At 39.5% G+C, this 26,332-nt stretch overlaps 1 protein-coding gene across 10 annotated transcripts in view; it reads left to right on the top strand.

The window, feature by feature from the left end:
- The window catches only part of RBMS3 (RNA binding motif single stranded interacting protein 3), a 719,476-nt gene extending 696,566 nt beyond the window's left edge, over window positions 1–22,910 (top strand). For 4 of the 10 annotated variants that reach the window (XM_054189953.1, XM_054189954.1, XM_054189952.1 and 1 more), the window contains 4 exons: window positions 8,888–8,968; window positions 11,509–11,636; window positions 13,774–13,837; window positions 15,527–22,910. In XM_054189953.1, the coding sequence (XP_054045928.1) occupies window positions 8,888–8,968; window positions 11,509–11,636; window positions 13,774–13,819 (255 nt within the window). In that variant the 3' untranslated portion in view covers window positions 13,820–13,837; window positions 15,527–22,910. Of the gene's footprint in view, window positions 1–8,887; window positions 8,969–11,508; window positions 11,641–13,773; window positions 13,838–15,526 lie in introns of those variants that run through there. The other 6 variants (XM_054189958.1, XM_054189957.1, XM_054189960.1 and 3 more) reach the window with 4 other exon arrangements.
- The last annotated feature ends 3,422 nt before the right edge of the window (window positions 22,911–26,332 follow it).

Below are 26,332 nucleotides of genomic sequence, written 5' to 3'. Positions count from 1 at the left end.
ATTCATGGAGATTTAATAGCCTCTAGAAGACATGTTTACCTCTAGAAAGCAATTATTTGTTCATATAAGTGGATATGTTATTAATAATAGCTTAATGGGCTCATGTTTGAGAGTTTCACTGAGACATTTATTTATTTACTTATGTTGAAAATATTAAAATGTACAGATCAGTCTTCCTTCATCTTACTAGCAGCCATTCATCAGGGACTAATTGAAAGAATTGTATTCAGATGGAAATTCCTCAGAATTTCCAACTGAGAGGGTGCATAGGGAATTTTTATGTCAGAAGAAGCAGTTATAATTCTGCTGCATCACCCCTTTATTCTTCAGTATACAGGATCTGAAAGAAGAATATAAATGTGACAGAATCCTGTGATTACCGACCCTGGCTGACCAAGACTCATGCAGTATACTCTTTTGTTATGATATAGTCACTATACCCCGAATTTATATAGGGTGCTGCAGACAGGACAGTCTGTAATAAATCATGCACTAACCCATGCTCAGAAACTTCCCCAAGAGATCTCCTAATGTGTGTTCACAGAACAGGGACATAGAGGATGTTAGAAAAAATAAAAATGCCCCTTTTGTAGAGAAATGGATAAGAACTGAAGAATTAAGAATCTGAAGTACAACAAATCAGCAGAGTCTTGGGCTTTGTTTTAAGCATAGGAGAAGTCTTACTCTCTTGCAAATGTATCCATCAGACACATGGCATTATTTGAATTATGCAAAAAAGCAGTTTTCAGATCTTGCGGCTATTCTTGTCTGCAGTCATACATGGACAATCAGTCTACATTTCTGTAGAGCCCCCATGGATCCCTGCCTACAGTCAAGGCATTGTCACAAGGAAAACTAGTGAAAATATCATGGGCCTAGGTACATCGAAATGGACTACAGTGATTGTTGGCACCCTGAGGTCGAGTTCCATGGCCACGTATAAAGTGATAAACATAATACGAACAACTTTTTATAAAGAAGTATTCCTATAAGGAGTTTCACTTGCCTTTAATGAAAGACACGCTCAAAATGGGAACTTAATTTTCACATCCTGATGGGTTTTCCTCCATTTTCTCCCTTTTCAGACATTGGTGAGATATCTGAAAGCTATCTGGCTTTCACCAAGCCAGCCTTTAGACTCTAAAAAGTGGTAAAAACGAATGAGCCAGTTTTTTATTTATCTGTTTCTATAGACATTCCTGGAGCGCTGTTTGCACTTACTACAGTTTTTACGAACGTGGGATTTTGTATGCGTGGTGAGAGCGTGGTGCACAGCTGTGTGTGGTGATCTGACTGTTCTCACATTTATTTACTCTACGTAGTCTTTATCTGATTAGTCCTGATCTCTCTGCTTTAGTAGCAGGCCTGAATTTCAGAAATGAAGAAAAGACCTGTTAGCTTGGAGGCAGGGGGGAGAGGGGTTAGCTCATCTGTACTGTTTCTTCTATACCTTTGTATTACTCTGATTTCCAAAGGTAGGGATTTGTGAAGGATGCTTACAACTCCTGAAGAGAAAAGGAGATTAGTTTGTAAATACAGTTCTTGAAGTTATTATTCTCTCTACCTTCATTTGACTTGTTCAGAGAATTAGGTAACATCTCATTAGGAAGGTTGAAAGGGAAGTGATAGCTGATGTTCCTAAATACATTTGTATAACTGAGCAGCAGGGAAGGAAGGTTAAATCTTGTAAAGATTTCTATTCTCTGCCTGAACAATGAGTGCAGTGGCCCAGTGATGGGATTCTGTTGAATGACAGTGCTATTCTTGATAGGGCTATGGTAATTGCGTGGTAAAATAGCATTATGTGATTGCATTCTAGGCCAGGCTGATAATTATTAGCAAAAATATTGTAATATATGCAAAAACTCCATATCTTTTATTCTCACATTCTCTAATTGGGAAAAACTTAAGATTAATAACAGCCATTGAACAATTGCAGGATTGAGGTGGAAAATCAGAATGCTTCTGGGTAGCGAAAGATATTTGAAGTTTAAAGTAAAAACTGTGGCGGCTAGATATTGTATTTCATTGAACTGCCACTGGCGCTGATGAACTAGATGGTCCTTTTCTCTTCCTGAGTTCCTACGTCTGCACGCCAGACTATGGGATGAGAGGACACAGCAAGGCAATGTTCTTTTCTATTGGAGAACAGGGTATTTTCAAATGAGAAGGTGGAACCAGGGACAAAAAAGCAGCAGTTTTATTCTATATTTCATTAAAGTTATAACCACTTCACAATGATTGAAGAGAGATGCAATTTTTGTTCTTTGCAGGGAAAGAGACTTGAAAGTGGGAGGGCAGGTTTCCTTCATGGAAAAAAAAAAAAAAAGATGATAAAAATGAATCCAGCCAACAGTCTCATTTCCTTCAGTTTTCCAGCAATGCAAATGTTTTCACATAATTCTGTTAGTGATGCAGTGTCTAGACTTCTCAGATGGTTTAAAAAAAACACAAACAAACCTTGGCGATAATCCTGAAAATCCTAAAAAGCTAAGTCATTATCACTGTGCTATAGCTCATGCAGTGATATGAAACCACAAATAGTCACTGAAGACCAGATTCTTGAATCCATGCTCATTTAAGACACATGGGTTAGCATTTGCTCACATAAGATGTCCCATTTAATCTCCCTTCATCAGGCTGCTGTGGTGTAAATGTTTACCAGAATATGCTGTAATTTGGCTCTCACCTTGACTTGAAAAGGCTCTGTGCCTTCTCAGGAGCGTGGAGATTGAGGAAATAAGGAAAGCAGTCTTCAATTCTTGCAAGTGATATGCATTTATATAAACGTATGCCCTGGTTTCAGCTGGGATAATTTTCTTTCTAGTAGCTGCTGTGTTTAGGATTTAGTATGAGAATAATGTTGATAGCATGTATTGTTTCAGTTGTTGCTAAATAATGTTTATATTAGTCAAGGACTTTTTCAGCTTCCCATAGAAGCTGAGAGGGAGCATAGATAGGACAAGCTGACTAAAGGAATATTCCATACCACAGGCATCATGCTCAGTATATAAATGGGGGTTGGCCAGAGGGCAGGGATCCACGATCGCTGCTTGGGACAGGCTGAGCAACCAGTTCACCAGGTGGTGAGAGCAACTTGTATCACTTTAATTTTGTATATTCTTTTACCATGATGATGATGATGATGATTATTTTCCTCTTCCATTACTGTTCTATTAAACTGTCTTTATCTCAACCCATGAGGTTTCCCCCACATACACTTTTCTACCTCTTCTCCCTACCCTACTGAGGGGGAGTGAGCGAGCGGTTGTGTGGTCCTACTTGCTGGCTGGGGTTAAACCACAACACAAAGCAAAACACCAGAAAGCAGCGTTTGCACATTCATTTTATAGAAGGCCTCTTCTTTAACATCCTTGCTAATTCTGAGTGAGTGTTGTTCAAGGTTTCCAAATCTCTTGCAAACTTTTATGTCTCATTTTGTAAATTCTTTCAGTTTTTCTTTATACCAGGAAACGTATTCAGCATTGATCAGGTTATCAACTGTTGTCACTCAGTAAAATCTCAAAGTACTCATAGTGGCCAAGAGAGTTAACATACATTCAGTAGCCCCCTTCTAATCACAGCTGTGTTATTTTGTAGGCAGCTAGGCCTATAAATAGAACTGTACTTTAGGGTGGTTTCTTATGCTTTCTGTTAATGATGACCTTCAGAATTTAAACAAAGTGTGTGGCCAAAGTCTTCTGGTGGTGTAAATGAAATTGTTTGGTCTTGCAAGAGGCACTCACTCTTTCAGGCACCGTCTTGGTAACTAATAGCCTCTGCAAGAGGTATTTGCTATGTATGTCAGCTGTTAGGCACTTGCCTGACTCTGAATTAACCTAGGCCCAAGAAGGGCAGGCCAGAGGCTTACTAGGGCAACTGGATAAGTGGGCATTACCTGTACTACAGTCTGGATGTAAAAGCTCCTGCATATTTCCTGCAAGTCACTCAGCTCCACCTTTGATGGGTGAAATGTGTTGTCCTACCACAACATGTTCCTTCACTCTGCCTGGTGCAGGCAACTGCCTTCCTCTTGTTGTTTTTTCTTCTCAGTGCCTGCCATATTTATGGGTTTGGTGTTTGCTGCAGGCTCAACAGGAGTCTTGCTGGAGCCAGGCTGGGATACCCTATTGTTTGCAGATCTGTAAGAGCGGGTGGTGCTCTCTGAATTAAACACGATCCTTCTAACAGCTTCATTCTGCCCCCTCAATCCACCTCCTCATTCGTTACCTCATTTCATTTAACTCTTTGTAGTCGCGGAGGCTAATATCTGAAAGGAGAGCAGAAGTGTAAGTGTGTCTCACTACTCTCATTTTCTAGCTATATATTTTTTCACATACTTAAGCAGTTTCAAAAAGGTAAAGACAAAAATCCCATTGGACAAGGTGTGAGCGGAATTCTTGATGTAGCATGTAGGCTAAATTGGTGCCCTGATAAGTGCAGTCTGAATTAAACAGTCACACATTGTAGAGGATGCAATGTACTACAATAGCGCACATCGACAGTGATGAGAACATGCATTCTGTATACTGTATGAGAAAATAATAGTTCGCAAACAAATTAAGAGCATGGTGCCACCAGCAATGTCTCTTTTTTCTTTCTGTAGTAGAAATTGTCAGCTTTTGAAGGATCAGAGTGCCAAAAAAGCTCCCTTACACCCTCCAGATCCATCATCTGTTCCTGTAGAGACACTATTCATTTTACTGTCAGAAATAAGCAGCTTCTGCATTTAGATCCACAAAGCCTGTATAGTTGTGGAAGAACGAACAATGTTTTCTTCTGCCTTGCGCATACTTTGTTGAATGACCGATCACATTACAGCTCAAGAATCCTTAATCCTGATGGAAATATATGACAAAGAAAGAGTGGATTTGGATTTTTCAGATTCTCTTATTTCAGTGCTTACAATACTAATATTTAGCGGAATTAGCTGGGTACTGCTAAGCTGGGCCTGTGAGTCATGCTGTCTCTCTTTCACACGTACGTGTGGATAAAGAACTTTAGTGAGTGTGGTTCATGGAGAAAGTAAATCTCAGTGATCATCTTCTGACACGGATGTCTTCTTTGTTTGCCATCTGCCTGCTTCCAAGTTACGTTAGTTTCTTGAGGGGATGGGAAGCCATGTACAGACTATGTGCATCTACAGGACCTGTGGTCCCCATGGAGCTGCATCACTATGGAGTCCCTCAGCTAAGGGATGTCCTTAGGGCAGAATCTTCATCCTGGGTAGCCCTGAGCAGGGTAGATACAAAATGTTTAACTTTTCTTCTGAATCTCACAATTTTTTTCTGAAGCTCTTTTCTACCTCCCAGTGTGGGCAGCACTCACTCCCACCCATCCAGAGCACAGTGTTTTACAAAATAGCTAGGTAAAGTGTCTGAGGGACCCAGGGAGAGACACAGACTCCAGTGGGCTCAGTGTGTGCTGGGTATGGAAGCTACTGAAAAGCAATGTTCAGGAAGCTTTCTGCTACCAACTGTGAATATTCATGACAGAAATTCAACTCTTGCATTCTCTGAAGCCATTGATGTAAGTATTGACACTGACATTGTGCCTTAGCGATGTAATCTTTAATGTATTTATCCTGTGAGATCAGAGAATTAGGATTATGTAGTCCATAAAGGAAAGAAATATATGCAAACTTGATTGAGTTAATGTAAGTTATAACAAAAATTAATCTGTCCTCTTTTTTTTTCATTATGATGTTAGTAAACAAACTAAACTAAAGCAGCTTCTCAGTGCTAGGCTTCCCATGGTGAAAACAGATCCAGGCAGGGCAGAGACTCACAACTTCATGTGGTCTCAGCTGGGACTCCCTGTGGATGTGAGAGGACTTTAGACACTCAAGACCAATTGTGTATCTCTGAGAATTAAGCCCAAGTTGTCCCTTACAGTTTTGTAAGGTTTTTTACGGAAGCCTCAGTGAGAGCCTTAAGTGAGAGCCTAGAGCCTGAGAATCCGTTCCAAGCCCTGATAACATGTCTATTTGTTGACCCAGTTACTTTTTTCTGAAACGACGAGGGTGTTTTTAAATTCATAAAGATAAATACATTAAATATGTTTGGATATTCCACAGAAGGACACAATGTGTGTACCCGTAATACAGACCAGTCTGCTGCTGTGTCGTCAAGGGTCAGTTGTTAAGCAGCAATACTTCTCTGTAGGATTGAGGCTCGGCTAACTTTTATGGCGATCGAATTCTTTGCCAGAACTGTGGCTTCATTTATGCCATTGGTGGAACTAATTTGGCCTACATCATTTGTTTTAAATGTAGAACTCTAAATTATTTAACCAAAAGGTTGAACCACTATTACAGCGGACATTTAGGTGAGCAGAATATGTTATATATAGGGGAAAAGTCACATTCCTACAGTTCTTCAGGGAGTCTGGCAAGTAACTAGATGGCTTTGATCTCTAGCACTGTAAATCACCTGCTGCTTGGCTGAATTCAGTTAAAATTAATGAAAAAAATTGAACTGGAAGGGCATGGGGCAGTTGGAGCGTCTGGAAAGACCAGGGCGAGCAGGGGTTGCCCAGGGCCACCAGTCCCACTCAAGCCAACAGAGCAATTTCCCGTAGAGGTTGTGTAGCAGTGAAGAAAGCAACGTGAAGTGGTCTGGCAAGTAAGATCAGGATCTGCCTCAAGAGAAAAACAATAACAACAGAGCTAAGAAACTACGCAACTGCCAAGAGCAGTGCTTGCATAGCCAGCAAAGACACCAATTAAATCCCCGGCAGTTTCAATTGTTGTGCTACAAAAGCCAATGCCAAAGGATTTTGCAAAAAGTGGAGTGGTAGTTGAATAATTTGGGATCTGTGTATTTGATAATTCGATATCTGTGTATTAAAACTCATATGTATTTGTGTGTAAGGTAGAGGAATGGCAGACAACTGCATCTTATAAGAGTCTGACCACTGGTCTTCTGCTGAATTCAGGAAAGAACTCAGGAAGTCCAAGTTGCATGAGGCCACTTTATTCTTTAAATTAACATTTTTAATTGAAATCTATATATTTTTGTCTGAGTGAAGCTAGACGGCGTAGGTATTTAAAACCTTTGTAGGTCTTTGCAGAACTGTAAGAATGAGTGCTTCAGGTTAATGTTAAATATTGAGACATTTAAAACAATGCTACACAGCAGATGCCATTCCAACACGTGAGGGCAACATTACAAAGCAGAATGAATGAAGCGGAAGCTGCTCTGGAACACCCTGCTGTAGCATTCTCATTAGCTCCTAATCCGTAAGGCAGGAGAATAGCCCAACTGTACTGAGTACAATAGGGATAGTTCGCCTAATGTCTTTGGTGGGTTAGCATTCATAAAAAACCCTATTGAATTCAATTCTTTTTCCGAAGAACAAGGAAAAGGAGCTGCAGAAAAACATGGCTTGATACAAGCACACAGACACTGGGGACACTCCCATCTCTTTGCCCAAGTTAAGGAAAACACTGTGAATTTTAGCAAAAATATTGTAATGGTTTTCAACACAATATGCTACTTATATTGCAAGTGTACGTTCTGTGTCAACTGTGTTCCTCACTGATTTTTTTTCTATAGAAAACAATTTCATTTAAGTAATTTTTTTCTTCTACTGGAATGAAGTCTTCAGAATTTAGCTGTGGGATTCTTAAATATGCCGTTCTCATTCCCTAAGGCTCTTCTCCAGCATTGCTGCAGAGTCTGCACCCCACTATGCAATTTCATAATGCATGTCTGTGACAGGCATATCAAACCATCCAGTTAGTTTAGAATTGAGGTGAGAGAGTGCTTTAAATGTAAATTTTACTATAAACAGCGGAATAAAATCTTGCAAGCACTTCCTAGCTCTGCCAGGAAGCAAAGCTATATTTAACTCATTTTAAAATTCATCAAATACATTCTGGGCTGATTCAGATCTTCGGTGTGTCTTTGAAGATAACACGTAGTGGAAGTGTCATACAGTCACCTGTGGGATTGGGCACATTCTGAGATTCTTGTCAGTGAAGACATGCAGTTAGGACCGGATTGTCGAAAGAGAAGTACATACAGAACTGACGACTTAATATTGATACTGTACTTGAAGATTTGAACAATATCTGTTGCATTCAGTTCAAGAGCTTTTTAAGAAGTGTTGTATATAAAAAGATTAGTGCCATACCAATGGCAAAATTCACATGCACGCATGAATTTTAAAAAAGATTGTCTTGTAGTGCTTGAGAGAGACACTATCTTAGAGAAGCTAATACAAAGTTTTGCTATAATAATAATTTGCAGAAGTTTCAAAATGCATAGAAAAGATCCCTGGATATTAAGAGTAAGCCATAAGAATTTAGCTAGGGATTCTGTGTACAAAAGGAGAAACTCCCAGATAGATCTTCCTCTTCCTTTTTTTATTCTGTCTCGGATTGCACCTCCCTGCAGCTTGGAAACTTAAACTCAACTGCTGTTATTGATAGGGTTAAATATAGACTGGAATAAACCTGTCAAATTTCAAGCTTCATTTTTGTAGGTGTCATTAGATAACATCAATAAGACTCCAAAAGGTTGCTTAGACTGGTTTTATATCTGTGACCACTATATATATGCTGCTATCGTGTCTCTTTCTAAGTACAAATCACGTCTCTGTAAGTGCAACTAAGAGTCTCTCAATTTTAGAAGCCATGTGAACAACCTGCATCTATCAGCAAGATGTTTGCTATTGCCTATATTCAGATATGACCTGACTTTGAAGTTCAAGATTATGATTTTTACAACTAGGTATTAAATAATCCTTAATTAAAAGAAATAATAGGCTATACACTAACAAACAAAGTCTGAACAGGAAATTGAAAGAGTGTCATGCTTCTAACATGGTTTTATGCATCTTGATTGTGGCTTTCTAATGTTCATTTGCTTTTGATTTGTTCTAGTACATGACTGCTGCTGCACCTATGCAAGGGACCTACATTCCCCAGTACACTCCTGTGCCTCCAACAGCTGTCCCTATTGAAGTAAGTTTATCTCCATCCATGAAAACGGAATGAAGAGGTAGCAGAACTATTACCCTTGCACCTGTTGTTTGAAAGGGGCCTAAAGTTACTTTATGGAATGGTGGCTGGAAGCTTCCAGCTTTTAAAATTAGGACTGCACATTTCTTTCTCCTTTTTGTTTCTTTCTTTTTCCTTCTTTTTTCTCACCCCCCTCACCCTTTTTTTTTTTTTTTAATTATTTGCAAGGTCTTTTGTTTTGGATTTGTTTTGTTGTACAGCAGGACATGGAATAAAACATCAGTGATTGTGACTGTTTTTTCCCCATGTACTTGGGAGGGAGATGGGAAGAGACAGGAAAACAAACCCAGCAGGCAGACCACGAACCCAAAAGAGATTCCAAGAAGAGAAGATTGCAAGAGGGTTTGATGCATTTCTTAGCAAGTATAGGTAATTGCTGAAACATTTAGCCACCAGAAAAAGTGATTGAGCAATGGAAACCTTCCTCTTGTATATACAGACGTGGAGGATGCTGCACTGACTGAGTGCTTTTCATCCTTGAGGAAGGATTCGCTCCCTCCCTCGTTGGGGCTGAGTCATGCTGATGACAGTCTAATGAGTAAGTATTTACTCAACCCTATAGACCACAAGCTGCCAGTAGAGTGTCAGCTTGGCCTCCACTTCTGTGAAGCTTCATAAGGGCCGCTGAGCACAGCGAGAGGAGGGAGCCTTGGCATCCTCTTCCCTGTGTGCTTCTCTTTGGTGTTACCCTCTTTTATTAGTAACTTCTCCCCTACTCCGGGGTAATGCGAGGAGTGCCAGGGTCTCTGTGTTTCTGTCTTCAGCTGTGTGGACTTTGGAGTTTTTGCTATTACTACTCTGTGCTTTGAGGATGCTGAGTGAGTGGTACTGTTGATGTGGCTCCACCAGCAGTCAAGTGGACTCATCCTGATTTCTCCCAGTTCTTCGCAATTACTGAGATTCCCAAATGAGGTCCCACAGGAAAGGCTGCCTACTGTTCTGTCATATTGAGCTGGTCGTGTTTTAGTCTTTTTTGCCTCGGGATGATTTTGACCTAAACTTTGTTTACAAACAGGCCATGGATGCCTCTATTCAACTGCCATTCTTAGGTATTAAACTGGGCAGATACAAATCCAAATTAAAAGGAGATGGTGGGATGGAGAGTGGCTCATACAGCAGTACTGGCTGCATACTGTGCTGGCCAGTGTGAATAAGAAATGAATTTAATTCTTCCTGAGCTCTCCTCCCCATCACCCATTCGTATATCACCTACGACTGCTAAAGTAACATGGTGTCGTAATCATCTACTGTAATAATCAAAATATTACCTGAATATATAGCCTGTCTTGCTCTGGTTCAGTGATGATGATTATTGCTAATGTTTATCTGTATTCATGTAGTATCATGAACCAGGACCCTACTATGCCGAATGCTCCACAAGCAGAGACCAAAAAATACAGTCTCTGCCCCAGAGAGCTTACAATCTCAAGATGAGATGGGCAAAAGGAGAAGGATAAAGACAAGGAAGTAGACAGAAAAAGATAATACCGACAGTCTGCTAAGCAATAGATATGAAAAATTTCTGAAAAATGAAACGGATATTTTTAACAGATAATTTAAAATAAACTACCTGTTGTTTACACAGGACTCAAATAAAAACAAAGCAAGTGCTTTGTGCTCCCTCTTCTGGCTCTGTTGTGTGCAATACAGTAATAAAGCATGTTCCCTGAAGACACCTGCTAGTGTTATTCATGTGACCAACACACCAAACATGAGAGTAAAGGAAAGAAAATATAGCTTACTTTGAAATCATGCAAAAATACTTAGAACTAATATTATTCAGACTGTCTAAATATGATAAGAAATAGTGCATAATGTTAAATTCATACATATTAACTTTTGTGTGTCTACTTACCTATTCTTTTGAAAATGTATAAATAAAGCAAAACTTCACTGTAGCTTTGACTTAACAGATAAGTCTTTAGTGTGAAGTACATTTATTTTTGAAGGGAACATGCATGGTGTAGAGGAGTGCAGTATGTTTCTAAGGCAGCTAAAATTCTGCTGGATGTGTAGTAACGCAGAGAGCGGTGGGCCTAGATTCTGCCTTTATCTCATTGCCAATCAAACAAAATAAATGTGAACTCACACACACTGTGAAGTTGGGGTAAGTAAGTGAAAATCTGAAGAGCCATACATACATTGTAAAAAAATCAAGAGGTAAAATCCAGACTCCACTGAAGTCAGAAGTTTTGCCTCTGGCTTCAAACGGGCAGGGAACTGCCCTCAAAAGTGGAGGTGTTTTCCACTGCAGCCTGTAAAAGCAGAGTACGACAGGGGCTGGTAAGCTAAGGAAACTTCTTGTTGCTGGATTAGCTCTCTAAAACTGATGGAGTTTGTTGTGTTAGCATGTGGTTCTGCTATCTCAAACTCTCAGCCTCTAGGGAAATACAGGAATGGTGAGCTGGTGCTGAGCTCTTTTATGTAATTTACTGCAATGAGTAAAACTGGTAAGTTTTTCATGTTCTCATTTGATTCCCTAGGGTGTTGTTGCTGATACTTCTCCACAGACAGTAGCATCTTCATCACAGGAAGCCAGTGGTCAACAGCAACAGATGACAGTGGAAACATCCAGTGAACATGCGCCTGCATATTCTTACCAACAGTCTAAGTAAGTAGACATACGCTTTTGTAACCAGAAGGTTTTGTTTCTTGATTATAGCAGGACAGATTCGGCTCCCCATTTCATCAATATGAATTCTAAGTAGCTTCCTTAAGTTCAGATGCATTCTGGATATATAGCAGTATATTTAGCAAAAGGTTTTGGCTGATGGCCTCACCTTGGCATTGTCCTTGAGTTCCTGCCTGCGGTGATATGCTCTCTAACTGTCTGCTACTTTTCTGCACTCAGAAGGATCTCAGCAACTGCGTTAACAATCATCATGCTGGGCTAAAGCAGTATCTGGCATCAGAGATTAAAAAGAGGGCTTAAATTTTGCAGTGGTGAAAATTTTGGCACAGTACACGTGTAAAGGTTTCTTTCGGAAAGAGTAGCTAGTGAAGCAGTATAAATTGCCCCAAGTTGGTATTTGTAACTGTGCAAAACTGGTGCCATGCAGACACTGAGTGGGCAGGAACTGGAAATGGAAAAAGAAGGGATAAGAAAGGGATAGGGACAAGCACTGCTCTGTCTTTCTCCTGTCCTCTGCTCCCTTTGTTTTCTTCCCATGGAATACCTTGGAAAATTCAAAATTTATACGCTGACAGCTGGATCTAGAACACCTGAAGAGTCCCTTCATCTTCAGAATAATCCTTAAACACTCCTTCTCTTTGCCACAATAAAACTGGTCCTCACGAAGAGAAGGTTACTTAGCATCAGGGTACTCACTGGGACTGATCAATGTTGGACAGAATGTAGGAAGGAGGCAAAACCCGGACCTTTATTACATGTGTATTGAACACGAGCATCACTATGAAAAGAGAATTACACATTTTTTTTTATCTTGGGGAAGGAAATAGACAAACAGTCAGACAAGAAATATGTTAGATATGTCAGTCAATGCATCACGACATAGTGCTTATAGATGCATAAGATATGAGCTGGTATAGGAAAGATTAGAATTATACCAATCTGTCAATTGCTTTACTTCACTGTAGACCTCTGGAAGTGAAAGATGCATTTATTTGTCTAACATATGAGTAACAAATGGTTTCAGGTCACATAATGTCCTTTGTTGACTGCCATAAACCATAAGACCTCACTACTTATGTCACGCCCATATTTGTCTATATGGACATATCACAAAAGCAGTTGATCACAAGGTTTTTTTTGATGCTTCCAATCGGAGACACAGTCTATGCATGTGTATCCCTTCTAGCCATCAGTCTCTCTGCCATCTAGTCTCTCTGTAAATAAATGTCAGCGAAATACTTATAGAATATAATGGACAAAGAGAGAAATATATGTGACCATATTGTCCTGTTGGCTTGTTTTGGTGACGGTGTTCTGTAGGAGTTTGGATCCTGGAACATGCTCATGTTCCAGCACCCTTTTGCTTAAGTCTCAATGCAGAAGGACTTAGGTTCAGAAGCCCTCATAAGATAGCTGTGAGCAGCTGATTCTGGCATTTTTCCCACATAGGAGGCAACTACATTGCAATTCTTTATTGAAATGGGTGCTGTGTTTCTCGCCAGTGTGGTGAGTTCCCACCTCCTCTGAGAATTAGATCCCTCATCTTTCATTGTCAGCCGCTGCCTTGTTGCAATGATGGATACACTTCTAATGGCACTGGCATTTATATTCAGAGGAATTTCTTTCTTTTTTAATCACACGGGCAGATCCACTACAGATTTTTTATTATGATTATTTCAGGTTTTTTTTTTTTTCTGAAATGTGCTCTCTATTTATATCTGCCAGTTGCGGTCAGAAATGCAAAGTGTGGGAAGCTGAAACAAACCAAAATATACACAATCTGTGTCTTAATAAAACAACTTCTGATGGAATATTTCAGTAGCCTTTAATATAAAACCAAGGGAAGTTATTTTGTAATTAAAATATAATTTTATTAATCTGCACGTTGAAGGGCGCATTTGTTAATAGCAAGCATCATGCCCAATATACAACAGCTGTTTTCAAAGTGAGATGAGAGGAAGTAGTTAATATGACCGGACAATGATTTTGTCAGATATAGACAAAGAAAAAGGCAGACACTATAAAATTATTTCATAGGAGCTGATCAGTCCGGAGAAAAGTTATAACAGTGTATTTCATTATATTTATTTTCTTTGCAACAATCATGAAATTGCAGGCAACGAAGGAGAGGCAATGTACTCAGAATGAACTGGGTGGTATAAGGACTCTGTACTCTCTTTGTAAGTAAAAATAAACCATGAGACTTAAAATTTAAGTTCCACTTTTTTAATCAGCATACACGTTCTTTTATTTAATATGCTGGCTGCTGTACTTGAGGATCCCACCCATAGATGTTCAGAAATGATAAGTTCATGGCAAAAACCTGGCTACCCATTGTGTAGCAATATAGGAAAAACAGCCCTTCTGAGCAGACGACACTACTTTATGAGGAAATAACCTTAGTTATTTTAGCCCCATACATCCTTTTTTTCCTTGTAAAACTTTAATTTTGCACGTAAAAGTGTGAAATCTATGAAGTGGAGATAAATGGAGAACCTTCCCCCTGAAAAGCGTACTCTTACCTCTAAGCAAAACTCTGCTGGACAACGTACTCTGACTTAAATGTGGAAAGACTTATGTTTTTCTGGAGTCTTTTGTGGGCAAACTCAATGTCAGGTTAGGTGAGACAGTGTGTGCTGTGGCCCTTTGGTGGAATTGGTCTTTCACACATATGGTGGCCACCTGACCCAGAAGGGCAGTAGAACCTCGGGAGGTGAGCGGTCCAACTTGAATATTCCTACTGGAAGTTACACATAGAAAACCCTAAGAAAATAATTAACTCTTGTTTTCCGCATGAATCTGTTGTTACATCCAAAACATTAATTTTCAGGCTTCACGCAATGAAAAAATCCTTTGGTAAAGTGAATATTTAAAATTGAAGTTAGTTTTATGTTTACCATCCCAGAGAAATAGTTCTGTGGCAAATGTTATATCATCAACATTCTTTGCAATTTATCTCCTAATATTAAAATTAATTTAAAACTAGGGAAGGCAAATGCATTAATGCTTACGAAAGGAAAAGTGATGGATTTTCTTCTGTTGAACTTAGGTTGGAAAAGGATTTTTTCCATGCAAATTTTGAGGACTGTAGGAGAAGGAATAGCTTACCCTTACTGATAGCCCTAGCCAAGAAACAGAGTTTATATGTAGGTTCTATGTCTCCCCAAAGATCTCATATAGTCTTGCTAAGATAGGTTTGATGTGATGTGTCTTTAAGTGACACGAAACCTCAAAAACACAAAAGGAGAATTATCTTCCATAAGAAAAAGGTTGATAGTTTAGCTTATTCTCTGTGCTAAATTTAGGAAGATTTGACACTATATGATCAAAAATTATATTTTTCTAATTACTATTATCTTGAATGTTTCTACCAAGTTAGCCATAACTGTCTCATTAAGCAGAGTGCTCCACAGTCTAACTGTTCTTGCCTGCAGAAAATGTGTTCTTTTTAGCAAATCAGATGTATCCTTTTATTGTAATTTTATCCTTCATGTTATTATTAGTATCCAAAATAAATAGTGTCACTTATTATTATGAAAAATATTCGCTCTCTTGTTGTATTACTCTTGAAATATTTACACAGTGTTAAGCCACGTATTCGTCTCATTTCAGTGTAGTTAGGCTGCCCATTAAACATAGCATTAACAGGAGTAAATTCATCTGCTTAGGATGTGTTAATGTCCCCAAAGCAGGAGTTCCCTATTTCTGCCTGACTATTTTCAGCGTAGTGGTGGTATCATATTTAAACAGCTGCAAAGTTAGTTTAGCTTGGATAACTTTTAAAGGGAATTGGGTGGAAAAAAAAGGAGAGGAGCCTATTTCAAAGTTGTTTTGACTTAATGACCACTTTAATTCAATTGTTTTTACAGACAATAAACAGGACTGAAGAATGTCGGTCTGAAATCTTTGCCTTGAATGGAGAAACTTCACTGAACAAGAAGTTGGCTTCCAGTTTGCACAGGCGTCAAATGAATGCTTTTTTTTTCTACCTTTCCCAACGAAAACAAAACAGTGTTTTTATGTGCTGTGCAAATGGTTCCGTCATGTAGTCTGACAATTTTATTTTTGCTATATTTTTTTTTTTTTTTAACTAAAGGAAAAACCCAGAGGAAAAATGCTGGGTTGACATTTCATCTGGACGAACATTTGAATTCAGAATTTACTTGGAGGTGTAGCTAGATCTTTTTCTTTTTTTTTTTTTTTTTAACAGAAAAACTGATGATGTCAAGAGGGAGCAAGTTGAGATGAAAACCAATTGTCTTCCTCAAAAATTAAGCTACTCTTTTTCTCTCATTTTATTTTTCTTCTTGTTTTAAACCTAGAGTGTTTTTTGGTTTTTTGTTTTTTGTTTTTTTTTAAAGAAATGTTTAGGTAAGGTTTATCTTGAATCTTAATTGCCTTAATTTTAAGGACGTCAAAGGCTCTCAAGGCAAGCTGTCAACGTCTTGTTAGAAAACCCGAGAATGAATTGAAACTGCTCACACCGGTGCTGGTGCAGAAGTTTAATAGACTGAGTTTTTGGGGTGAACAAAAAAAAACTGTACAGTTTAAAAGAAAATGATTTTCTTCTTTTGAAGAAAAGTTGATGATAAAGGAACTGTGGCAACTGAAAGGATTGGAAAAATGCTGGGACTTTTATGAACTTTGTCTTAAGTGTTGACAGAAAAAATTCTAGAAGGCTAAAGCATTTTACAGTAAAGTTATTGAATTGAGAAAAAAACTTGCTGCATTATAGAGAATGCAGGGTTTTTTTCTTGCAGAATGCAGATTTTTTTATTTACAAAGCGTGATCGCTAGCAAAAGCATTAGTGCTTTTTATCTGCAGTCTTTTTTATGAGCTTTAAGAAGTTTTTAGTCTGCTTTGCTTGTCACATTGCAAAAACCTAGCTTAAGAGCATTAAAAAAAACTTAAGTAGATAGGAGCTTATGGTCAAAAAAGTGCAAAAAAAGCAATAGATAGAAGAAATTGTTGACAATTTCTGTAGTCTTTCCTAGTTGTGAACAAATGCAGCCTATGGATGGCCTATTTTATACCAAAGATGAAGTGACACCCTAACGCAGTCCAGAAGATAGAGGTTTTTTTCTTTTTTTATCTTTATTTGACCTACATGGCCGGACCAGTTCTTACTTTCTTGTTTGTTTAAACTATCTTCCACTGGTGTTTTACATACTGCATATGTTTATAGTGGAAATTTCAGAATAGTTGGTATTAAAAGCTTGTTGATGGTGTGCTTTGGAGAACACCCCAAAGCACAGGGGAGTGGGTTGCCAACTAATCTCTCCAGGTGGGCTTTAATTTTGAGGAGTTTTTCTGTTAAATTGCCTGATCTTTGGTATTTCTACTGAAACAACAGTCTTCCTTCTGAATTCCGACATACCGCAGATTCATTTCTTCACCTCAGTCTTTGTCATCGTCCAGCATGCATAGCCACCTTAATTCTGCGTTTGTTTTTCAGTGATGCGTTTGAATCGCCAGGTAGATGCACGAGAAAGCAAACTTGATCTGTGTTCTCATTTTAGCTCTCCCATACAAGCCGAAACGTTTAAAATGACTTAGTATTGTCATGCAGGCAGGAAGTTAAAAATGATTCTTCTCTGCTGTGATTTCTGTTGTCTTAATATGTTGGCTGACAATCACTAATTAGTATGATTAGGCAAAAAAAGACACTAACTAAATTGAATGCGCTGAAACCTGTTTTAGGAATGACAGTTATTTTCCATAGAGAAATCCTGGTTATGGCCCTTACTTTTTCCAAACAAACAAGCAAACAAAAAAGGTGAGAAGCAAGTCAAAAGGTGATTTTTTTTTCCTTAAGGAGGCAGAAGAGAAGCAGCATTTAAATATATACATACATACCCATATATCTATATGTAAAAATTAAACCAAACATTTTTAAACGTTCCTCCATCCAGAAGAGAGGGGAAGCTTCATCACATTTATTGTGGTGCATTAGAGACAGGGTATCCATCAAAAAGAATGAAATTAAAACATATATATTGGATCAATCTGATTCAGCTGCCCAATTCTAAAAAGAGATCTGTGTTTCCCTAACCTGACTTCTAGGGGAAAAAGAACACAATTATTTTTTTAAATTGATAAAACAAGATCATATTTTTTAACATAGTGTGGGGGGGAGGGGGTTTCCCAAGTAAATGGCTGCTAGATATGCAACATAGAAAAGAGAGAAATGGGAGTTCACATGGTTCTTCACCGTAGGAAGAGGGCCTGATTTTCAGAAGTGGTAAAACTTCTGCTTTCTCCATAGTAGTTGTTGATATTCAACACTTCTGAAAACCAGATGATGCCAAAGTAAAAGAACAACAACATCCACAACATGTTTTCAATCAAGAAAAAAAAAAGTCTCTTTCTGTTTCACACGCTGTCTCATTACTTGTTGCTTTTTGAGAGTGGCACTTGAATTTTGTCCTTGGATAAAGGTTCCCTCTTTCTTTGGAGGGCACATGAGGGAAAAAAAATCGATCTAGCCTTATTTTCTTCCTTTCTACACGTACTCTCTTTCTGTCTTTCTCTGAATTCTTTGTACAAATAGAGATAACCCCAGGCACAAGTCAAGTTAAATATGAAATGAACACATTTGTTTCTGTGTTAGTTCTAATGTGACACACAAAAAGTCTCATTTACTATCAACAATGAGGCTACAAGGTAGCTACCATGTGGCTGATGAATATGCTGAGGTACCTTCTTGTTTCTATTCAGAACTCTGCTGCTTTATTTATACATTCAGAAACATTTTTCTTATTTTTTTCAGCAAATAAAGTTAAACAATCTCAGTGTTTTTTATTAAGCCAGACAGGCAACACGATATCACAAATGCCTGTCACTTTAAAGTGTTTCAAGTGCATTCTGTATTAGAATTGTTCCCTTTTTTTTTTTTTCCATGCTATAATGTTTAATAGTGTTTGAAATCAAAAGAAACAAAGCAAAGAAGTAGAGGAAGAAGAAGAGGAAAGAAAATGGATCCCTTAAGTACAATTGATCATCCTACTGATCCCCAAAAAAACCAGTGAACTGGTACTTGAAAGTATGAATAATAAACAATGTGAGCCTTGAGTATAAGCAGTCATAGATCATAAGGTAAGAAAAAAACTTATTTGGAACATACAAAATGCTCAGAAAGTGGTAACTTATTTGTAAAAGTTAAAGATGAGATAAAAGAGAACCGTGGAAGAGCAACACGCTGCATGGGTGTTGTCGTAGGACAGGAATACTTGGTGGCCTCTGAAATCTAAAACTGGTTTTCTTTATGTTCTGGCTAATAAGATTTTTTGGAAGATTTTTTATTATTATAATCTGTTTGAGTTTCTGGGGTTTTTTGGTTTTTTTTTTTAATACCTGAATTTGTAAAGTCAATATCTATGTCTGTCTTACCAATTTAGCTTTAAATATCAGGAGGGTTCCTGAATGGTTGCAGAAACAATTCTAGAAGTCTAAGGCAATGGTGCCTGGCCCAGAGGTCTAGAAGTAACATCAAATCCATAAGCTGAACTGCGTATGTACTTTCCATCACACCTGAATTCTTGTAAATAATCAAATCTGGATGTTCAGGTTTGGTATTTTTGTTTTTTCCCTTAAAAGATAAATACAGAAGGGTTGTCAGAAAAATATGAATTATGGCTAGAAAACTCTGAATACCTGGGCTCGATGCTTAACATTGAGAAAAAAAATGGATACAGTGGAACTGAAGAGAGTATTACGTTTGCAGGTGCTGACCCGAGCGTAGATCAGGGCACTGAAAAGTCTCACTGTTCCCAGTGAGGTTGCTGAGGGACTCTTCTTCCTATCTGGCTCTACTGCTGGTTTTGTAAGCACTTTTCACCTGTGACAGTCAGGCCTCAACTTGTGAATGTCCTCTTATTGCCTTCCAGTGAAATAGACTCTTGAAATGTCCTTAGCTTGTACTTACTTGTGTAGTTCTGTTTACCAAGAGACTGCCTTGGTTGTGTTGGTCAAGAAATCCACCGTAATGCAGAGTGAGGCATATTTGAGAGCAATTGCATCACATTGTATCATCTTCTGCTATGGATGCATGCCCAACTGTGGAAGATAAAGGCTGGTGATTAGAGAAGTGAGGGCTTAAACTTGCGATGGGCAATGGGCTGAAGCGTTCGAATGGATTTTTACTCAAGTAAAAATCAAACGAAGGGTATTATTTATGTATGTATGTGTACCAAAACTCAGCAAATTTGAGGAAGCCTGCATTGTAATAAAGTTTATTTTTAATATGTCATAGTATTTGGATCTATATTATGTTGTTTATGGTACTGAAGGATGAGACTGATACTAAGTGTTTAACAAATTGCCATGCTTCGTGATTTTAAGCGTGATGGTGCTCCTCGTGCCACTTCATTTTAACGCTGAGGTTGACAGGAGCAAAACAGGTTTAGGCAGACTCGCTGAACTCCACCTATAGCAAGAGTCATGCTAAAGAGGGATAATATGCTTAAAGTAATGAATCGATCCATTTTTAGTGATGAGACCAAATGTGGTAGTTAGTTGAAGATAGTAATGTTTGATACACACATGGTCAACATTTCCTTTCAAAACTTTACTTAACATGAAATTGGTCCAGATATGAAAGAAGTGCCCTAGGGTAAGGGATTTTCCTCGTCTGTCTCAGTAGCCCGCATGAACTAAGAAAACAGTCACGGTGTGATGGAAATGCAAAACAGAAAACAAAAATGCTGACGTTTGGTGTATTAGTCTTTTCTGTTTTATGACAATTGACTCTAGTAACAATGATTCTTATAATTTCTAATACGCATACACACAATCATGCACGCACACTTTCTCAGAAGGAGAGCTGAGTGAGCAGCAGACTTCTCCTTTCCCTCAGTGGAGCAGATTTCTAGAATCTCAGCAAGCAGCAAAGGAGAGCTATTTTCCCCTCAAAAAGAGCACCAACTTTTTCTATATTGCTCCTGTCACCCAAATAGGCTAGAGCGCTGTATGTACCCCAGAGATTTATTCACCTTTGTGCCTCAAAGCAGGCAGAAGAGGCCCTTTCTTCTCCCCTTTATTAACATGCTCTTTGTTAAAATTTAACAGAAAATTATGAGAGAAAAGCTGTAAGAAAAATAAATCCCAGTGTTGGTTTAGCTTTCCATGTTGAGAAGAATTCTTGTGTTCATTTCAGTTGTTCAGTTCAATTGTTAATTCCCCAGCAGTGACAGCTGAGTTCTTTCACCTTAATAAAAATGTGTAATGAAGTGAAAAATGTCAGCCTTTGACGGGTTCACAAATCCATTTTTCCTTGTAGGGCCAAAGCCTGCAAGGTGTAAGCACCTTCCAAGATCTGGATCTGTTGTCCTTAAGAGAATATCTGCCCAACATTAATTTTCTGCCTTTAAGTGTCTTTCTCTTGGATAATAATTTTATGAATTTGGTGAAATTTACAGTCAGTTATATTTTTAAAAGCCCAAAAATACAGCCTAGAGAAGAGAACATGATGTTTATGTAACTAAAGTATTATTAAATATGCTGTATTCCAGAGTGGAAGAAAATTCTACTGTCTTTTGGAGGCAAAATGATTTTATGTAAAACCAGGAAGCGTACAGAATTCATAGAGGAATTTTTAATTGTTTTCCTTTTTAAAGGAGAATGAACAGATTCTGTCTGTAAGAAAAATCAAAGCAGCTCTGAAAGCAGATGAACTTCCTATCAAGAAAACATGCGTCACACAAATGGGACAGAGGTTCTTTAAAGCCCTTACAGACCTCACTGTAGCCAAAATGTAGAATACGGAACCTCTGTGAAACGTTAAATTATGAATCTTATTTATATGGGCATCTGTGTGCTGATGTCTCAGAATGTCTTTGAAAGATCTGTACTGCTATGATTTTTTTTTGATGTTTTTCCATTTGTACCACAATCCTAATAGCTGCCATTTTCCCACTCCTGGGGCTTTCTGTAGATCAGTGGATGTTAGGTTTAAACTTCTGTTTTCTTTGATGAAGCTTTCAATAAAAAAATAAAGAAAGAAAAGAGCTGGGTGACTCTGTGTTCTTGTGGCACCTTTCTGCAGAGGCTTCCCGAGGCCGTGGCTCTTGTGCTGAGCACAGAGGGAGCAGAAAGGCTTTGCAGCAAGGTCTGCCTCCTCCGTGTCTTCACCAAATGGAAGGAAAGAATCGGAGAGACAGGATGGCTCTGTTGCCCCATCAGCAGCACAACCACCCATGTGTTTGGAGGTGAAATGCAGGAGAAAATTTCTCTCACACCAGGACTGAGTGTTTAATACTAATGGGTATCTGTTATCCAGGCTCTCAGCTGTGCTCACTTGCTAGAAGATCATTGCCTCTGTTTCTGAGGCTGATTTTAAAGAGTGACTTCAGGGCAAAAGTTGCCACATGGAAGACAGAAAATCTTTATTTATGGAATAAGTATAGGCTAGGCAGTGGTAGTGCAAGCCATACTTCATCTTGAAAGGGAACTGGAAAGTAAATTGCCTACTCCACCACATCTCATGGGGAACAAGAAAGCTATTTGGCGCGCTTCCCCATGGCTGCTTCAGTCAGCGGTCTCGTGCTGCCATGTACATTTCTTCCCAGGAGGGCCATTTCTGTGACGAAGGTGAGGGTGGGCTGGCAGTGGCCACTAACTCTCCTCCCTAGCCAAGGAGCTTTATTCACAGGTTGGAAATAATCGAGTGACATTTTCACCCACAAGAACGTGGCTGTCTCCTTCAGCACTAAACATGTTTTGTGGGATTGCCTGCACACTTTCCTTTTTGTTCTTTCCGCCCAATGAAATATCCATGGGCGAGCTTCTCTCTCCCTTCAGCTTAATCAGAGAAGCCTGAAGAAATCTTTAGAAAGTGGAGGAATGTGAGGAGGAAGTGGGTGAGAGGGTTTTTTTCAACTGCATCTTTGCTGAAGTGCCCATTGCTGGTAGTTGTGATGATGGTGAGAAAAGGAGGAAGGCAGGAGGCTGAAGCTACAGCCTGCCTGGCACTCTCAGTAGTAGCTGAGGAGCCTGGGGAGAGCAGCAGGAAGTGGGACGCGTTGTCCCACCAACACAGGTGGTGCCCAGGTGGTTTATAGCTGGTGCTCTGGCATTCAGGTTCAGATTTGTCATTTCTAGGATTGCTCCATTTCCAAAATCATTCCACTTCAAATTCTACTCATGAGGGCATCACTAACAACTGTGGTGTTAGTGGTTTTGTTATTGTTGCCTTCTCAATTGTTCTCAATTGGCTGTCCGTGTGCACACTGAACCAGGCCAAGGGGGCTTTGCATCCTCTTCCATAGAAGTGCAGGTAAGAAGGCTTTCTCCTCTCGTCCTCACGGTCCCACCATCAGTGCCAAAAAAAAAATTGGTAAATGATATGATTATATTGAACATTAACTCCCCTATCTAGATGATAGAATTAAAATAAAAGAATTAAAATAAAAAGGACAAATGGGTCTTTGTATGGTGTGATTTATGTTGCTTCCAGAGGGAGATGGTTGTGTTTAACTCAAGAAAGACATTGGGATTCTGGAGTGTGTTTAGAGAAGGGCGACAGAGCTGGTGAGGGGTCTAGAGCACAAGTCTTATGAGGAGCAGCTGAAGGGACTGGGGTGGTTTAGCCTGGAGAAAAGGAGGCTGAGGGGAGACCTTATCACTCTCTACAACTACCTGAAAGGAGGTTGTAGTGAGGTGGAGTTTGGTCTCTTCTCCCAAGTAACAGGCAATAGGACAAGAAGAAATGGCCTCAAGTTGTGCCAGGGGAGGTTTAGACTGGATATTAGGAAAAATTTGTTCATTGAAAGTGTTATCAAACATTGGAACAGGCTGCCAAGGGAAGTGGTTGAGTCATCGTCCCTGGAGGTATTTAAAAGACGTGTAGATGTGGTGCTGAGGGACATGGTTTAGTGGTAACTTGGCAGTGCTAGGTTAATGGTTAGACATGATGATCTTAAGAGTTTCAACCATAAAGATTCTATGATTCTATGATCAGGAGTCTGCATCTTGGAATGGAAGTCCATGACTTCCATGTGGAGAAAGCCATGTGCTCTGATTGTCACTCCCCGAGATGTCAGGCAGAGGGGGAAAAAAAGCCAAAACAACAGTTGGTGTAGAATAAACTGAGGAAAATTCCACACTTACCATGTTTAAATACACTTTACTTGTGTTGTTTTGGGTGACCAGAGATTGCAAATGAAGAGCAAGGTCTCAATGTGCCAGTAATCATCTGCAAGCACATAAGCAAAGGTCCAGGAGCAGACAGGACTACAGCAGAGGTAACTAAAAGTGGCAAACAAATGAAGACACAAACCTAAGTGTTTGCCTGACTGTTATTAAACTTGCTGCAGCCCTTCTCTGTGCCTTGGCTCCTTGCCCCACATTTGTCAATCTGGTCTTCAGACTGTACGCAATGAAAAAGTCTTCATTTGACTTAGCAGAGCGCAAGCCACGGTGATAACTAATGGCTGGCAGAAGTGGTCCTGAGGCTGCACGCAACACGGGAGGATTTTGCCAGGCAAAGAGTGAGGCTGGCTGGCGGGGAGTGTGCTGCCCGGCACATCCAGACAGGCAGGCTGCGACAGCCCGCTGCTGCACGCAAGGCAGGCGTGTTGATGGGAAGCAGACAGGAGACACGCGGCTTTCCGCTTAAGCCTTCCTAGAGCCTGTCAGTTCAGAGAAACACAGACACGGTCAGCCAGGTTTGTTTACCGATGTTACAGTGTTCCTGAAAAAAATCCACTTTGGGGGAAAGATGCTGTAGCCAAACCACTTCCTTCCTTTAAAAATTTGTACGTATAAACCTCTGCCGAAGGCATGCTTACTTTTATCAGCTTGCCTTGCACTGGTACATCACTGAACTTATTTGGAGGGACGTAAATGATAACTAAATAATCTACTGGATATGGGCACCGCTTTAAATGGAGGAATTGAAAGTTGATCTGGTTAAAATGATGTAGCTATTTTTTAAAGTTGAACAGGCTTGGGTTTATAGTGTGTCTAGCTGAGGCACTAAGCTCTGCTGCATTGAAATACTGCTGAAAAATAGAAGTGTCTGAGTAAAAGATAGGAAGCATGATTTACACCTATTATTTGACTTATTTCACCATTTGTTACCAGACAATGTATTCTCTATCTTGTGTGGAATTCAGCCGTTGATACATGGCCAACTGAAAATTGTGTAAGCTCCTTGAACATCATTCCTGTGGGATCTAATCCATGTTTTTCACTCAGAAATCATTTCCTCCTTATTAACAGTTGTGCTACACCACATGGCAGCCCACTAGGATGCTCTCTTCCTCAGGCAGAGCAACCTCTACCCAGTGGCAACCTCATATGAAATACTCTGTGGTGGAACTTAGGCTCCCCTGAGCTTTCCACACATGATCTGATTATTTTCTAGTTAATCTTGGTGACACGTGAAGGAGGTGCTTGGCTGCCATTGAATCCCTTTTTAGTACAGAGGAGGAAGCAGAGGAGTAGGCAGATCTCATCCGTTGACACCAAGACACAGCAATCATTAGCCAGAGAAAATCAAGGAAGATGCTGTTTGTTTGAGGAAGGCAAAGCAATAGAGAAATCGGAGTTCTTTAAAACTTCCTCATTCTGTCTTCCTCTGGCTTGGGAGGGATGCGCAGCCAGTCGACACAATTAAAATTGTGTATATGCTTTCTCAAGTGCAATATGCAGCCATTGGCACAGCTAAACATACACGTGTCTTCCTGCTCGTAGCTGCTCGAACGCTCACCTGAGCCTTAACCTCCACGGCACAGTGAGCAGAACTGAGTAAGGCATCAGGAGAAGCGGAGATGTGTTGCGGTGCTCCCCTTCTCAGGTTGTGCTGCACCCTCCAGCAGTGAACAGTTGTCTTAACCACCCTGACAGTCTGGCTTTCTTGCTGTAGAGGTGAGTCTTCAAGGGACCCAGAAAGTTCCACTTTAAAAAAAAATAAATAAAAATATTCATTTTTGCAGTATCTCTTCCCTGTTGCTCAACTCTGTCTCTTCAGTATTATGCCCCGTGCATGCTTCCAAATGAGCAAATAAATATTTGTTAGAGTAACACACAGAGGCCCCAGTCTCCACTGGGTACTGTACAAACACAGAAAAAAGGCACGTTCTGCTAGGCTTATGAGGTGAAGGGAAAATGATCCGCTTAATCCATTAAGTGATTCCTATTTCTGCTAGACCCTCAGACACAGCTGAGTACAGTGGGCTTCAGCATTACCGGTTACTTTTCACAGCAATAGCTGGCTATAGCACAGAGTTCAAGGACTGCTTTCCAAAATCCATTTCCCTTTTCTCATATTGATTGTACTGTGAGGGCTTTGGGATGTAAACAGCTGTTTGCAGATGACAGTTTTTGGAGAATATCCAATTCTTTTTTTTCTTTTTTTTTTTTTTTTTTCCCCAGAAGAAAACATGCTCCGAAGAAATATCTACTGCTGTTTAGAAAACCCAGTAGTTTCAGTTGGTGAAAGTGCTGCCGTCAAAATCATCTTGAGGTGTATGATTCCCCTCTGTACAGACCTGTATGGCTTGTATGAGACATTTCTTCAAAAAAACTTATGTTGGAGGCCTGACTGACCTTAAAATGGTGCGAAAGCTTTGACCTTGCTCTGACTAGCGATGAATGTTGTCTATAGCAATGACTGAGATAGGATGCTCATGGCAGGGTTGTTTCTACTATGCAAGACAGCTGAATTGTCTCTGTA

Source organism: Rissa tridactyla, chromosome 2 (genome assembly GCF_028500815.1).
Source record: "Rissa tridactyla isolate bRisTri1 chromosome 2, bRisTri1.patW.cur.20221130, whole genome shotgun sequence".
In the NCBI taxonomy this organism is placed as follows: Eukaryota; Metazoa; Chordata; class Aves; order Charadriiformes; family Laridae; genus Rissa; species Rissa tridactyla.
This window is presented reverse-complemented; position numbering and strand designations above follow the sequence as displayed.